Genomic DNA, 14,642 nt, shown 5'->3' with positions numbered 1-14,642 from the left:
CCGGCATTCTCCACTCCCGGCTTGGCACGTCCACCGCCATCTTGTGTGTAGTTCCCGCTGACCCCAGGATCCCTTTGATCCCACGGTAGCACGGTCGCCCGACGGACTACTACTTCCGTCATGCCGTGCGCATGTTAGTCCTGAAAAGTGGAGGTGGTGGGGAAGGAGGGGGCAGGGGCGGGGTTCCACTGGGAGAAGGAGGGAGTAAAGAGGAGGAGGAGGAGGAGGAGGAGGAGGAGGAGGATGAGGCGAGGCGAGGGGAGGCGAGGGGAGGGGAGGAGGAAAGAGGAAGGAGCTCAGGAGGGATGAGAGGGGCGGCCAGGGCCCCGGGCCGAAGCAGCGCTGGGTCGGCGGACCAGAGTGGCTGAGGCACGGCTATTGCCCCCTCCCCGCTTTCCTGCCCCCTTCCATCCTTTCCTTCCAGCCTCCAGCTTGAGGAAGGGGATTTATTCAAATTTTATTTAAATGTCCATCTCCCGGGGGTCGCACGCTGGGGGGAGAGGGAGAGGTCTGGGGCGCGCGCAGGCTGGGGGGGCCGGAGCCCAGCAGCTTCCTTCAGCCCCTATGCTCGCCCCGTAGCAGTAGCGCAGGGGGCCGCAGGCCAGGGGCGGGCCCAGGGGAGGCTAGCAGGTTACAGGGATCCCTGCTCCCCGGGAACCGGCAGTGGGCGGGGTTTGAACCCCAGAAACGGTGGGGGGGTCCAAGGCCTGGCCCTGGACCCCTGGGCAATGGGGACTGGGAAGGGGCCAGTTAAAGGGCCGGGGGCGCTGTGGAGAGGCGGGGCGGGGTTGGGGGACGGGAGCTGGGACTCGGACCCCCGTACTGAGTGGGGCCCGGGCAGAAGCTGTGCACCCTGCGCCCGAGGAGCCCCCGTTGGCCTGGGAGGAGTGAGGAACTGAGCCCCCTAGAGCAGGACCTCCCCCTGGAAGGGCCGCGCCGCAGCCTGTGGGAGGGCCTCACCCCCGTCGCCCCCCATCGGCACTCGCCGTCGTCGCGGCTTCCGCCGGAGGGAGGGGCCGAGCGCCCTCGGGGGAACGTGGACCCCGGCGTTCTGAGCGTTCCGCGCCCCGCGCTGCCCGCCCCCCCCTGCCACGCTGCCGATGGCCGCCGACCCGCCGGGAGCTGCCGAGAAGGGAGAGATGGCTCCCGGGACCCGTGTGAGGTAGGTTCATGCGGCTCGTCCTCACCCCCAGATCTGGGGAGCTCCCAGTCCCATTCATACTCAGCCCGGCCTCACCCTCTCTTTGCTCCAAACTCCTCAACTCCAGCTCTCTTTCCTGTTACCTCTCAACCCTGGGGAACTGGCCTTCCTTCCTAGACCCCGCTTCCCCCTGCAGACCCCCATCCCCGCCTGCCCTTGCAGCCCTCCAAGGCCCCTCCCCTGGAGCGCTGGAGGGCTCCTTTCCCCCCATGGATGGGTCTGGAATGGGGGAAGCTGGGAGAAGACTCTGGATATGCAGAGACCCTCCAGGCCTGCTGAATCTGTGTGGGATCTTGGACGATCTGGTTTGCCTGGGAAGGGGAGCCCAAGGGATTCCAGACAATTAGGGATGGAAAGCAGCTTGGGAATCTGGGAGGCGAGGGGTGGTGCCCATGAGCCCATCTTGAGTTCTATGGAGACGTCAGGCTGGATTCTAGAATCGCAGGGAATGTGGGAGATTGGGCAGGTCAACGTGAGAGACCCATAAGGAGGCTGTCTTGGAGCAGAGGGAGCTCTGTGGCGAACAGTGTTGAAACTTGGGGCCACGGAGCGGTTCTGAAAGAGCATCTCAAAGAAGGTCTCTGAGCGCTGGGAAGTTGGGCAGCCCGGTGGATCTTCAGGGGTTAGATTGGGTGAGCAGGTTGCCATTGAATCTGAGGAGGACATCTAGGCTTTAGGGGAAGAGGCGTTGGGTGTTAGTAGCTTCTGAGAGAAAAGAGAGAGGTCTGGAGTTGGCAATCAGGAATCTGTGGGGATCGGGGAGGTCCATGTGGGGTGTTTCAGCTTGGGGCGAGCCGGACATGGAGCACATTTGGAGAACAGGGGAAGAGTTGGGACCTGTCTCAGGTGACTCCACAGACAAGGTGCCCCTGGTTTTCCCAGGAGCTTCGCTGTGGGGATGTCCGTGGAAAGGCCCTTGTGCCTGTCGGTGTCCCTTGTCGTCCTCCCTGGGTCAGGCGCGGGAGTATGGAAGAAGTGTTAGAGTAGGAGTGAGGTCAGGAAGCTAGTTCTCATGGCTCCCAGGGAGGCAGGTGAGCTGCTTCAGGAAGAGGGTGGCCTTGCCTAGAAGGAGGGGGGTTCCCCTGAGCCTCTGCAGGAGGAGCACCTCCTTGTTCCTTGTCTCCCTGGGTAGGAAGTCAAGCTCTGGCTGCGTAGGAGTGGGGGGAAAGCTGCGAGGAGTCTCGCCAGCCACGGTACCCGTGGGCCTCCCCCCCGGACCGGACCTTGTCACCCTGCACCCACAGTCCTCGGCGTTGCTGACGCCCCCAGTGTCGTGGAGCGGCCGGGGGCTGGAGTGCGCCACCCGCCGCTGCCATGCCTGTGTGCGAACTGAGTGCGGAGACTCCACTTCTGCCCAGACATGAAGAAGTTCCGTGGGCCTGGGCACATGAAGCAGTCGTGCCTGCTGCGGCAGTGCACTGCCTTGAGTTCTACCCCCGCTGCAGGGGGTCACCTTTCCCCAGCTGACCTCAGCACCTATCTGGGGGGCTGGGGGTGACTCCCTTGAGGGTCATGTAAGGTTGCCATAGGTTCACTCCTTCATTCACTGGCTGGTTCACATATCCGCCAGGCCCATTTCTGTCCTCAGCTTCAAGCTGGGGCCAATGTTAGGGTCCACAGAAGAATCCCTCCCACTCCCTACCTTCAGGCTTTTCCCAACTTTCAGAGGCAGAGACCCACAGAAAGCTTGGGCCCCCTTGGACCCCCTCCCCAGAGCCAGGAATGGGTCTTTGCCTTCTTTGGCCTCCTTTTCACCTGTGAGAGTGGTCTCGGATTTGAAGCTAGTCTTACCCACTGTGTGACCTTGAGCAAATCCCTATGACCCTCAAGGGACCTCCTCCCTGAAATGTTTCCTTTGCTGAGTTGTAAAGGTCAAACAGCGTGGATAAGAATGTACCTGCTGCCAGGCGCAGCATACAGTAGGTATCCAAGAACCATGGGGTTGTGCCCGCCTTCCTCATCCTTAGTGCTCCCCAGGGCTCCCAAGAGTGGTCCTTTCCCAGTAGCCGTAGGACCAGCTGCATCCTGTGTTCCCCTGTGCCACCCCCTCCCTTTTCCCTGCAGTCACCCTTTCCTGGTTGGTCTCTTTGCCCCACAGCCCCTCCGCTGCTGGACATCGTGCGCCGCCTCCAGGTCGAGGTGAAACCGCGCGCGCTGCGCCTACCAAGGCGCTTGGAGGACGCGGCACGCCAGTCCGGTCTCCGGGCGCCGCGGTGGAGGCCGTGCTGTGCGCGCTGGGGCCCGAGAGTCCCGGGCCCCGGGGCGAACCTGCGACCGCCGCCACTGCCTACGTGGCCATCTTGCCGGCCAAGGTGCTGGACTTCCTTGTGTGCGTCCTGTACCTCGAGTGGGTGAGCCGCACTGAGGCTGATCTGGGCCACCTGGCACCCAGGGGCCCGGCCTGAGCGCCTGGCGCGCGGCCCAGCTCACGGTCCCCTCCCTGGCCGTCTCCATCTCTCCCCATCTCTGTCAGCGTCTCTGTGTCCTCCGACTGTTTGCATTTCTCTGTTTTCTTTCTACGCTTCTCCATCTCTTTTTCTCACTGGGTCCTTCCTGTCTCCCTCTAGGACTTCCCGCATCTTTCATGTCCTTGCTTCCCCCGATTTTTCTCCATCGCTCGGGTCTGCCTCTCTGAGCATCTCTCTGTCTTCCTGTCTCTTGTTTCCTCTTGGCCCCCTCTGAGCCTGTGTATATCTCCACCTCATCTCAAGGAAGGGACACCTGTCACTCTGTTTGCCTCTGTCCTTCTGTCTGTCGTTTCCTGGCCAGGAACATGCCTGTTGGCCCTGTGGTGGAAGGGCTCCTCCAGACACATTTCAGCCACCTGGCCCCAGGGTCACTCCACCTGTTGCCCTCCCCGTTCCCCATCCCACCCCTTGTGGCCCTGCACCCTCTCCCTTTGATGCCCTCCACCCCTTCCTCTCCCTCTGCCCTAATCCTACACCTTCCCTTCTCCTCAAGTCAGGATTATGGAGACCAAAAAAAAAAAAAAAATTGATGAGAATCAATTAAGTTTTTTGAAATAAAATGTTTAAAAATAAAAAGACCATTGAATTTACCAGGATATATAATTGTTGAAAATGGGGAGACACATTTCAGGAGAATAAGATCCTTGGGGTATGGCCTGGTTGCCCCCGCCATCGGCAAAGCCACACTATAAATAGTAGGTTCAGGAGAGCCCTGGGCCAGGGATGCCATCTGTCATCCCGAAGTGGATGTGTCCTGAGCAAGAAACAGATGTGACTCGAGTCCTTAACTTTTCAAGAGTTAGACATCGATTGAATAGGAAGTGAAGCACCTTAAGGTGGGAAGTTGGAGCAGTGGCCACAGTCAGAGAGGTAGTGTAGTGGAGGAAATGAACTCCAGGCAAAAGGGAGGCCTCGTTGCTCAGGACATCCATATCTTCATAGACGAAGTGAGGTAGATAGAGACAAGAAGGCAGTCCCTGGACCTCCCCTAAATGACAGGAAGGGGACCAACTATACTCCCCCTGTCGAGTGGGAGGTGAAAGTGAAAAGTGTTAGTCACTCAGTCATGTCCGACTCTGTGATCCCATGGACTGTAAGTGAAGCCTCTTGAAAGAGGTATTTCTTTCCAACCAGGAAGTGAGCAACCAGTCCCACTGGAATGGGAATTCATGAGATGCTATCCATGGAGTCCCACCCAGATCTGGAAGGGAGGCCACAGGACCTGGGCAGGAAGGCCGAGGCATAAGGACTAGAGGCCTGGTCCCCAGGAAATGTTCCAAATTCGTGGTACACAAGCCCTGCCTGCTAGACAACATGTGTCTCTTTTCTAGCCAAGAAGCAAGGCAGAAAAGAATCCCTTGTGAAGAAAAAAGGAAAGAATCATCTGTGAAAGGGAAAAGGTTGCAGCCTCTAAGAGGAAGTCCCACCTCCTCTATTGAGAGTATTTGGCCTTGAGCGCACCCAAGAAAGTCACAGCTCGGTCTATCCAAAAGCCGTAGTCCCGGATTATCACATACCCTCGCAACTTCTTATGGAAGGCCGACTCCCCCAAGGGGACAAAACCGAGGGGGTCTGCTTCGGGGGTGAGCGGGCCAAGGCCAGGTATGATGGCAGCCATGATGGCAGCCACGTTGCCCGCTAGGCCTTTGGCCTTGAGTCTTGCTTCCCCAAGCTGATTGAGCACGATGGAATTATCAGGGCTCATGTCACGCTGGTCATCCTCCACAAGCTGGAGGTGCTGGCTGAAGGACCAGAAGACCTCCTTGGTGATGCTCAGACGTACTCGATCTTCCAGTTTTTCCCAGATCCCGTAGGGCATTTCCGTTGGAGGGAGGGTTCTGAGCGTGAGTCCGGGGACTGAGAAGCCGGGATCACTAAAGGGGCTGCCTTGGTGCTGGAGCTGCATGAGAGACAGAGACAGATGAGAGGGAGGGGACCCAAATGCTGCCCTAGGGTGCCCCTGAATTCACATCTGCCTTCCAGGAGACTGGCCTCTTCCTAGAGGGAGTCTCCATTCCCTGCCTCTCAGAGATTGGATGAAATGTTCTAGCCCAGAGCCCCAGTTCTGTTAGGCTTCAATTCAGCCTTCTCCACATACAAGTTTTGCAACATTGATTCGCAGCTTCAGTAATTCCCACATGGCCCTGTAATGGTGAAGATGACAAGATGTAATAGATATAAAGCACTTCGCACTTGGCATACGATGAGGGCGTTAATATCATTCACTAATGACATATTTATATTAATATCATGAACACTATGATTATGTTACTTACTACAGTATTTTCAAGCTAAATATATTATGGACAATGTGGTTAAAGCCGTATTTCCTTTTTATTCACATTCTTCAGTGGTTAATATTTGTTCATTTGTAAATAATCATTAATATCCAATTATTAATACTGAACTATAATATTATGTAGTTAATGCCTTCTCCATTAAATTTCTCACCTCCACAAACCTAGATCCACAGAATTTCAGTGCACACCAATACATTCTGTAATTGACAGATCACCTAGTCCTACATCCCCATTTTACCAATGGGGAAACTCGGGGTCCTCAAAGCTACCCACAGGGTGGTGGCAGATATGAGACTAGAAATTAGAGGAAGGGACTTCCCTGGTGAATCAGTGGTTAAGAATCTGCCCGCTAAAGCAGGAGACATGGGTTCCATCCATGCTCCAGAAAGATCCCCGATGCCTTGGGGCAACTAAGCCTGGGGACCACAACTCCTGAGCCCTCAATCCCAGAGCCCATGCTTCCTGACAATAGAAGCCACCGCAATGAGAAGCCAAAGTACCGCAAAGAAGAGTAGTCCCCGCTCGCTACAATTACAGAAAGCCTGTGCACAGCAGCAAGGACCCAGCAGAGCCAACAAGAAAGAAACTAGATTTGAAAAAAGAGACTAGGTTAGGTAACTTCACATGGACCTAGAATATAGGGCAGTGGAAGAGTCACAAAGTCCAGGGCCTCCAGGGGCCAGGTAGATCAGATCACCTGGAGAAGAAGCAGATGGGGAGGGGGTGGGGCACGGTGACTGGAGGCCACAGGACCCCTGTGCCTGGTTTGGACGGGTTTTCATATTCAGCATTTGAACAAGCATCGCCTGGCCTGAACAAAACATCTGTGGGTCAGACCCAGCCAGCAGGCTGCTGCTTTGAACTTCCAGACAGTTTTGTGACCTCAGGAGAAGGATTCCCCCTCCAAAGCTCAGTTTCCTGGGCTTTCCCTCATGGTCCAGTGGTTAAGACTCTGCCCTCCAATGCAGGCAATGTGGGTGCAATCCCTGGTTGAAGAGCTAAGATCTCACTTGCCTCGCAGCCCAAAAACCCAAAGGATAAAACAGAAGCAGTATGGTACCAAACTCAATAAGGACTTTTACAAATGGTCCACGTCACAAAATCAAGAAGAGGGCTTCCCTGGTGGCTTTGTGGAGAATCCTGCTGCCAATGCAGGAGACATGGGTTCCTGATCCAGGAAGATCCGCCATGTCCTAGATCAGCTAAGCCCGTGCGCCACAACTACTGAGCCTCTGCTCTAGAGCCAGGGAGTCGCAACTGCTGAGCCCGCAGGGCACAACTACCGAAGCCTGCGAGGCCTAGAGCCTGCGCTCAGCGACAAGGGAAGCCACCGCAATGAGAAGCCTGCACACCACAACTAGAGAATAGCCACCACTCACTCAGACTAGAGATGGGCCCCGTGCTCAGTCACTTCAGTCGCGTCCGACTCTCTGCGACCCCATGGACCATGGCCCTCCAGGCTTCTCCGTCCATGGGATTCTCCAGGCAAGAATACTGGAGTGGGTTGCCATTTCCTTCTCCAGTGATAAAGTATGAAGTGAGGGAAGCGAGGGAAGTGAGGGAAGTGACGTCGCTCAGTCTTGTCCGACACTTTCGGACCCCGTGGACTGTAGCCTAACAGGCTCCTCCGTCCATGGGATTTTCCAGGCAAGAGTACTGGAATAGGTTGCCATTTCCTTCTCCAAAACTAGAGAAGAGCTCAAACTGAATAACAAAGATCCAGCACAGCCAAAAATAAATGAAACTATAGAAATATAAAAATTTTTTAAAATCTAAAGAAGCCTCCTCAGATTTCTTATCTGTAAAAATAGGTCAAAATTCTACCTCTTAGAGCTATCTGAGGAGCCAGTAAGATAACGAGGCTGAATCTCCCAGCATGGCATAGGCTCAAGAAGGCACACGGCAGGAGGTGATTATGGAAAGACTCATGAGCCTGTAAAAAACTTCCCTCTAGGTGCTTCCTTTGAATCTTCTAACACTCTTGAGAGGTCAGCCAAGGCACGGTCACCGTCTCATTTGGCAGATGAGGAAGCTAAGACAGGGAGAGAAGGAATGACCTGCCCAAGGTCACCCAGGCATCAGTGACATCATTCCTGTGGGTGTGTCTCTAGCTGGCAGAGCCCCTGGACCCCAGGACCCATGGAGGAACCTTCTTGCAGCCTTGTTCTACCTCCCTTCCCCAGGGCTGGGCCAGGAGGGTGAGAGCCTCCTCCCCTCACCCCCTGCTCATGCCCTGTCACTCACGTAAGTCGGCATCAGGGTTGAAGTATGGATCTGCATGTAGAGCGCCAGGTTAAAGGCTTGATTGATGGACTCAGCTGTGGAGACGGGGGCTCCCAAACTGAGAGGTGGCAGCAGCAGGGCCAGCAGGCAGAAGGGGGCTGGCAGGAAGAAATCAGAGGTCAGCACCAAGTCCCTGACCTCACCTGCTGATTCACTCATTCATCATAAGAGCCCCTCCTATGGATCCAACCCTTGTGGCTTACAGCGATATTGTGTGTGCAACTCAGGGCAGAGTCACCCTGTAAGCAGCTTATTTCTAGCCCAGAATATTCCCCTGGGATTTCTCCGATGGTGCAGTGGCTAAAGACTCCGAGCTCCCAAGGCAGGAGGCCCCGGGTTCAATCCCTGGTCAGGGAACTAATCCCACATGCCACAACTGAGAATTTCCATGTGGCAATGACTAAGAACCCGCCCAGCCAAATAAGATAATTTTGGATTGTTTTACTTTTAGATGCAATTTTATATAAATAAATGTTAAAAAGAAAAAATTCCCCTGACCTCCAGACCCATGTATTCAACTTCCCACGTGACGTTTTCCCTTGGATGTTAATAAGCATCTCAAGTCAAAATATCCACTGCTCAGCTCTAGCTGCCCTGTTCCCCTCCTTCCCTGGTCTTCCCCATCTCAGAAAAGTGCATGTCCACTCTTCCGGGTGCTCACGTCAAAATCATGGCGTCCTCTTGGACGCTTCCTTTTCTCCTTCTCCCTATGTTCAACCCACACTAAATCCTGTTGGCTGTGTCCTTAAAAGGTGGCCACGAGGTCTGTGGGTTTTTGTGTTTGTTTTTGGTCACACTGTGACGCTTGCAGGATCTCAGCTCTCTGAGCAGGGATTGAACCTGGGCAGTGAAAGCCCCAGAATCCTAACCACCAAACCACCAGGGAACTCCCTAGGTCTGTGTTTCTGGATCCGAGCACTTATGACAAGTATACCTAGAATCTGTGAAAGCTTATTGAGCTATATACTTGGGACTTGTGCACATTTCCCTGTACCTATTTGCTATTTTCAAGGAAAAGTTTTAGAACATGTGGATTTTCCTGACGGGTCAGTGGTAACATTCCAACTGCCAATGCAGGAGACACATGTTTGATCCCTGGTCTGGGAAGATCCCACACACCATGGAGCAACCATTAACCCCTTGCACAACTACTGAGCCTGTGCCCTAGAGTCCGGGAGAAACAACTATTGAAGCCTGTGCGCCGAGAGCCTGCAGCAAGTGAAAGCGCTGCAATGAAAAGTCCACGTACCTCAGCTCGAGAGTATCCCCCACTCACTGCCACTAGAGAAAGCTGGAGCACAGCGACGAAGACCCGGCACTGCCATAAATGAACAAAAGATGTATCTAGAAGCTATTTCTCTCCCTGCTGCTGTCTCTGCCTCCACTCTTTTCTCCCTCTGCCACCTGGAAGCTCTTCAAGTCCAGCTAGATCCCTCTTTGTCCAAATCTACCCATGGCTACCACCTAAGACAGTGACTATTAAAGTCCTCACTGTAGGCTACAAGGCCTGGCCCCTCTTTTCTGAAGCCTCCCCTTCTCAGACTTTGCCCTTGCTGGGCCCTGCCAGGACCACCTTCCAAAACCACCCAGGGCTTCTCCTGCTGATTCTTCAGGACTGAACTCAAAAGCCCCACTGGGGACGTCCCTGGTGGTCCAAGGCCCAAGAATCTGCACTGCAAATGCACGGCGCTCAGGTTCTATCCCTGGTCAGGGAACTAGATCCCACCTGCAACAACTAAGACATGGCATAGCCAAATTCAAAAAAAGACAACTTAAGGTCACCAGCAGTGACGGAGATGAGAGGCAGACCAGGATGGCGTCCTTAGATTCCCTGCCTCCATTCCTGATCTCCCAGAAGTTCAGAATTTAAGGGAAGGCCTGAGGTGAAGCCCTGTCCATTCATTCATTCAACAAACTTGGATCACTGTATTCAAATTCTATCACATCTGTGTGGGTGCCCAGTCGTGTCCGACTCTGTGCGACCCCATGGACTGTATCCCACCAGGCTCCTCTGTCCATGGAATTCTCCAGGCAAGAATATTGGAGTGGGTTGCCATTCCTTCTCCAGGGGTTCTTCCCGACCCAGGGAGCGAACCCATGTCTCATTCTACACTGGCAGGCAGATTCTTTCCCACGAGCGCTCCCTGGGAAGTCACACTGGCATGATAATTTACTTATGATCACATGTCCTGTCTGTCTGCAGAAAGAAATCTCATTTTTTGTCCGTTTCTTTACTGCCGTGTCCCCAGTGCTTGGGTTTCCCTGACAGCTCAGTGGTAAAGAATGTCCCTGCCAATGCGGGAAACGTGGGTTTGATCCCTGAATGGGAAAGTTCACCTGGAGAAGGAAATGGCAACCCACTCCACTATTCTTGTCTGGGAATACCATGGACAGAGGGCCCTGGAGGTCTACAATCCATGGGGTCACAAAAGAGTTGGACACGAGTTAGCAACTAAACAGCAACGATAACCCCCATACTTAGACCACTGTGAGTGTGTGCTTAGTCACGTCAGTTGTGTCCAACTCTTTGCTGCCCCGTGGACTCTAGCCCACCAGGAGCCTCTGTTCATGAGATTCTCCAGGCAGGATTCCTGGAGTGGGTTGCCAAGCCCTCCTCCAGGGGATCTTTCCAAATCACAGATCAAACCCAGGTCTCTTAAGTTTCCTGCATTGCAGGCAGGTTCTTTACCACTAGCACCACCTGGGAAGCCCACTTAGACTACTACCTAGCACCTAATAGGCACTCCAGAAGTCTGTCTGGAATGAATGAATGATGAATGAAGTCTTCTGGGTGTAAGGCTTTGGAGGTTCCCAGCAGATGCAAGAGCAGCCAGGTACGTGAGTCAGATGGGCCAGAGGGCCCAGGGGGTACCCCCTCCCTCCTGGTCTCAGGACCCTCGCGCCCTGTCTCCCTCACTCACCCAACAGATGATAACTCATGGTCTCTCCTGGATCCTTCCTCTCTGCAGTCTCTCGGTGGTTCTGCGACACCTGTCCTCCTGCCCCTCAGGTGGCTATATACTTGGGTCTGAGCCCTCGGGCCACCCATGTGGGAGGGAAAGTCATACCTTGCAGGATGTGGGGGGAGGTGCAGAAGGCCCTGAGGCAGGGGACAGCTGAGGAAGGGGGCATTGAGGGGACACCCTATTTCCCTGCTGCTGCTGCTGCTAAGTGCTTCAGTCATGTCTGACTCTGTGCGACCCCATAGACGGCAGCCCACCAGGCTCCCTGGCCCTGGAATTCTCCAGGCAAAAACACTGGAGTGGGTTGCTATTTCCTTCTCCAATACATCCAAGTGAAAAGTGAAAGTGAAGTCGCTCAGTCGTGTCTGAGTCTTAGCGACCCCATGGACTACAGCCTACCAGGCTCCTCTGTCCATGGTTTTTTCCAGGCAAGAGTACTGGAGTCTGTTGGCATTGCCTTCTCCAATCCTAGTCTGCTACAGCCCCCCAAATCTGACCTTAAACTCTGGGTGCTGGGAGAAAGGGACCCAGGCGGGGAGGGGATTATCCGGGGGAGGAAAGGGTCGCCCTGCTCCCTGCCTTTCTGCACCTCCTGGGATCCAGTTTCTCGTGAGGAGGCGGCCCCTACTCCTCCCCACCAGGACCCAGGCATCAGGCCCTGGCTCTGGAGGAGTTTGGAAAAGGGACAGGGGGTTGGTGTGTAAGCAACATCACCCACACCCTTAGACACGGGAGCATGTGATACCGTGCAGGGCCCTGTGGGGCTCCTTGTCTCAAGGCCTTTGTGTCCTTCACTTCTTTTTATTGTTAAGAGTTTTTTTAAATTGATTTTTAATGTAATTTTATTTATTTATTTTTGTCTGTGCTGGACCTTGTGGCTGCGTGCGCTTTTTCTGCTGTTGCAGCGAGTGGGGACTTCTCTTCGTTGCAGGGCACAGGCTTCTCCTTGCGGTGGCTTCTCTTGTTCCTCTAGGGCACGGGCTCTACAGTCAGGGCTCAGTAGTTGTGGCACACAGACTTAGTCACTCTGAGGCATGTGGGATCTTCCCGGATGAAGAAGTGAACCCATGTGTCCCACATTGGCAAGTGGATTCTTTACCACTGAGCCACCAGGGACGCACCCACCCACCATCCATTTCACTCATACCTCAGGAAGCAGCCTCATTCAACCTCTGTGATGTTCCCTGAATTCCAATGGGCAGCTGTTCATTAGAGAAGAGAGGGATTGTAAAACCAGGGAGAAATAAAATCAAGAGCAGCCTTGGGGCAAGGTGCTGATTCCCGATCATGAGATACATTCAACAATATCTTTGAAGGATTTTGCAGGTACTGAAACCCCCTCCGGGTGGGAGAAGTTGTGGTATGCTGCCCTCCAACATGTAGACCCCAGACCAGTTGGACCTGAAGGTTGCACAGGTTAATTTCTAGCTGACACCACCAACGCATCAGGAAAATGATCACGAGCCGGTCACATCCCCTTTTACTAGAAAACTTCTCAGTAGCTTCCCCAGGGGGGACATGGTTTTGAGAGCAGGAGCCTGCTGTATCCTCCTTTGCCTGGCAAAGCAATAAAGCTCTCCTTTTCTCCCTTTCACCCCGATCTTTGTCTCTGAGGTTTGATCGGCACCAGTGCACAGAGAAGCTGAGCTTTGGGCATCACCATGTATATGTCTTGGGCTTCCCTGGTGGCTCAGACGGTAAAGAATCTGCCTCCAAGGTGGCAGACTCAGGTTCGATCCCTGGGTGGGGAAGATCCGCTGGAGAAGAGAAAGGCTACCCAGTCCAGTATTCTTGCCTGGAAATTCCATGGACAGAGGAGCCTGATGGGTTATACTCCATGGGGTCTCAGAGTCAGACATGACCGTGTGACAACACTATACTGTACTAAATGCACAGGTTGGCACGTGGACCCACACCAGATGTGTGTATACACTTTCGTACGTTTTTACAGTCAAGGATGTATTGACTCTAGCCATGTGCTTGTCCCTGTTCCAGATAGAGCTGGGATAGAGCAGGGAACAAGTCAGACACAAATCCCTGCCCTTGTGGAGCTGACACTGTAGAGGACATGCCCACAACTGTGTTATACCACACAGCCTGCCAGGGAGCGCCAAACGCACGAGTGCACATGCATCCGCGCTTATGAACACACAGTCACATCCAGAGCCCCCACCATAAGGCAGGAGCTGCATCTGTTCATTCACTCAGCCATGCAGACCTTTAGTCAGCAGCTGTGGATGGAGCCCCTCTTGCGTGTTGGCACTGGGGTGAATAATAAGGGTGAATAACAGTCCAGTGTTCCCCCAACAACCAACATGTGAGCTCATGAAAAAAATAATTTCCCAAAGCTACAAGGTGCTGAGAGGAAGCCAAAGCGGTTGATGTGCTTTACTGAGGGTAGAGGAGATTTAGATAAGGAGACTGAGGCCCAGAGAGGGGCAGCTACTTACCTGGAGTCACACAGCAAGGCCAAGACAGATCGCAGGCTGCTGCCCCCCAAGGTTGGGACTGAATCTAGGGTGTCACCAATCTGAAATGTGAGCTGAAGGAGGGAAGAGGTTGAGGGAAGAGATGTGCTCTGAGGTGGGAGATCCTGAATTGGGTCTTTGAGCCTGGGGGCTGTCAAGGCTGCCAGGGAGGGCCTGTGCTGGGCAGGCAGTGATGTCAGAGGATTAGACTAGGCCCGGTGAGTGGGTGCGCTGAGGCGTGGGCCAGGCCAGGAAGTGTAGGAGGAGGAGGAGGAAGAAGAGGAGCGCAGGAGGGGAGGAGGGAGCCAGACACGCGACCTCGTGCTATTGCCATGTGGGCAGCGCACGTGGGGCCGAGCCTCAGCCCAGAGGGCAGCCTCACCCTGACCCATCCCCACCATCTCCTGCTCCTCTTGGGGACTTCACTTTCTCTCTGGACCCTTCAGGGGCCCTTCACCACTGAAGTAATTCACCCCCATCCCAGGCCTAGTTCCATTTTTCCAAGGCATTTGTCTTGGCAGATGTCAGAAGCTCTGCCGCCTTGTCCTGCCCCGCCTCGAGGCCCACGTATCTCCATGTGTTTCAGTCTCACCGGAAGCTGATGCCTAGGAAATCCTAGCAATGTAAGAGTCAGCAGTCCCTGGGTAGGAAGATCCCCTGGAGGGGTGCATGGCAACGCATTCCAGTATTCTTGCCTGGAGAACTCCGTGGACAGTGGAGCCTGGGGGCTACAGTCCACGGGTACACAAAGAGTCAGACACGACTGCGCCACTTACACTTTCACTTTTCTTTCAGACTTGGGTCAAAATCCTACCTTTGTCCATCACTAGCTTAGGCAAGTTACTTAAACCTCTTCAAGCCTCGGTTTGTTTCCTCATCTGAAGACCAGACAAATTATCTTGGCGTCTTAGGGTCTCACTGACTTCACCCACCAAGAGCCTCGATCTCTGCTATGAGAC

The 14,642-nt window shown here is 54.3% G+C and overlaps 2 protein-coding genes and 1 long non-coding RNA gene across 3 annotated transcripts; 1 reads left to right on the top strand and 2 right to left on the bottom strand.

Moving 5' to 3' along the window:
- Window positions 1-280: 280 nt before the first annotated feature.
- On the top strand, window positions 281-4,245 carry LOC145532696 (cardiotrophin-1-like). Its single transcript, XM_081558262.1, has 2 exons — window positions 281-1,162; window positions 3,300-4,245. Exons 1-2 carry the CDS (start codon window positions 1,101-1,103, stop codon window positions 3,604-3,606), a joined length of 369 nt encoding a protein of 122 aa, XP_081414388.1. The 5' UTR covers window positions 281-1,100; the 3' UTR covers window positions 3,607-4,245.
- A 7-nt stretch (window positions 4,246-4,252) lies between these two features.
- Window positions 4,253-8,411, bottom strand: LOC145532157 (cardiotrophin-2-like). Its single transcript, XM_081556670.1, has 2 exons — window positions 8,214-8,411; window positions 4,253-5,569 (listed from the first exon to the last, which is right to left on the bottom strand). The coding sequence occupies exons 1-2, from the start codon at window positions 8,409-8,411 to the stop codon at window positions 5,102-5,104; spliced, it is 666 nt and encodes a 221-aa protein (XP_081412796.1). The 3' UTR covers window positions 4,253-5,101.
- Window positions 8,412-12,043: 3,632 nt separating this feature from the next.
- Window positions 12,044-13,715, bottom strand: LOC145532694 (uncharacterized). The gene is made up of 2 exons (XR_014073466.1): window positions 13,666-13,715; window positions 12,044-12,417 (listed from the first exon to the last, which is right to left on the bottom strand). It is a non-coding gene; the product is annotated as an uncharacterized LOC145532694 (long non-coding RNA).
- Window positions 13,716-14,642: the final 927 nt, after the last annotated feature.

The sequence above is a fragment of the Giraffa tippelskirchi genome, chromosome 13 (assembly GCF_054371585.1).
Source record: "Giraffa tippelskirchi isolate mGirTip1 chromosome 13, T2T-mGirTip1v1.2.pri, whole genome shotgun sequence".
Classification (NCBI taxonomy): Eukaryota; Metazoa; Chordata; class Mammalia; order Artiodactyla; family Giraffidae; genus Giraffa; species Giraffa tippelskirchi.
The sequence above is the reverse complement of the archived record's forward strand: the minus strand, read 5'-3'. Positions and strand labels throughout refer to the sequence as shown.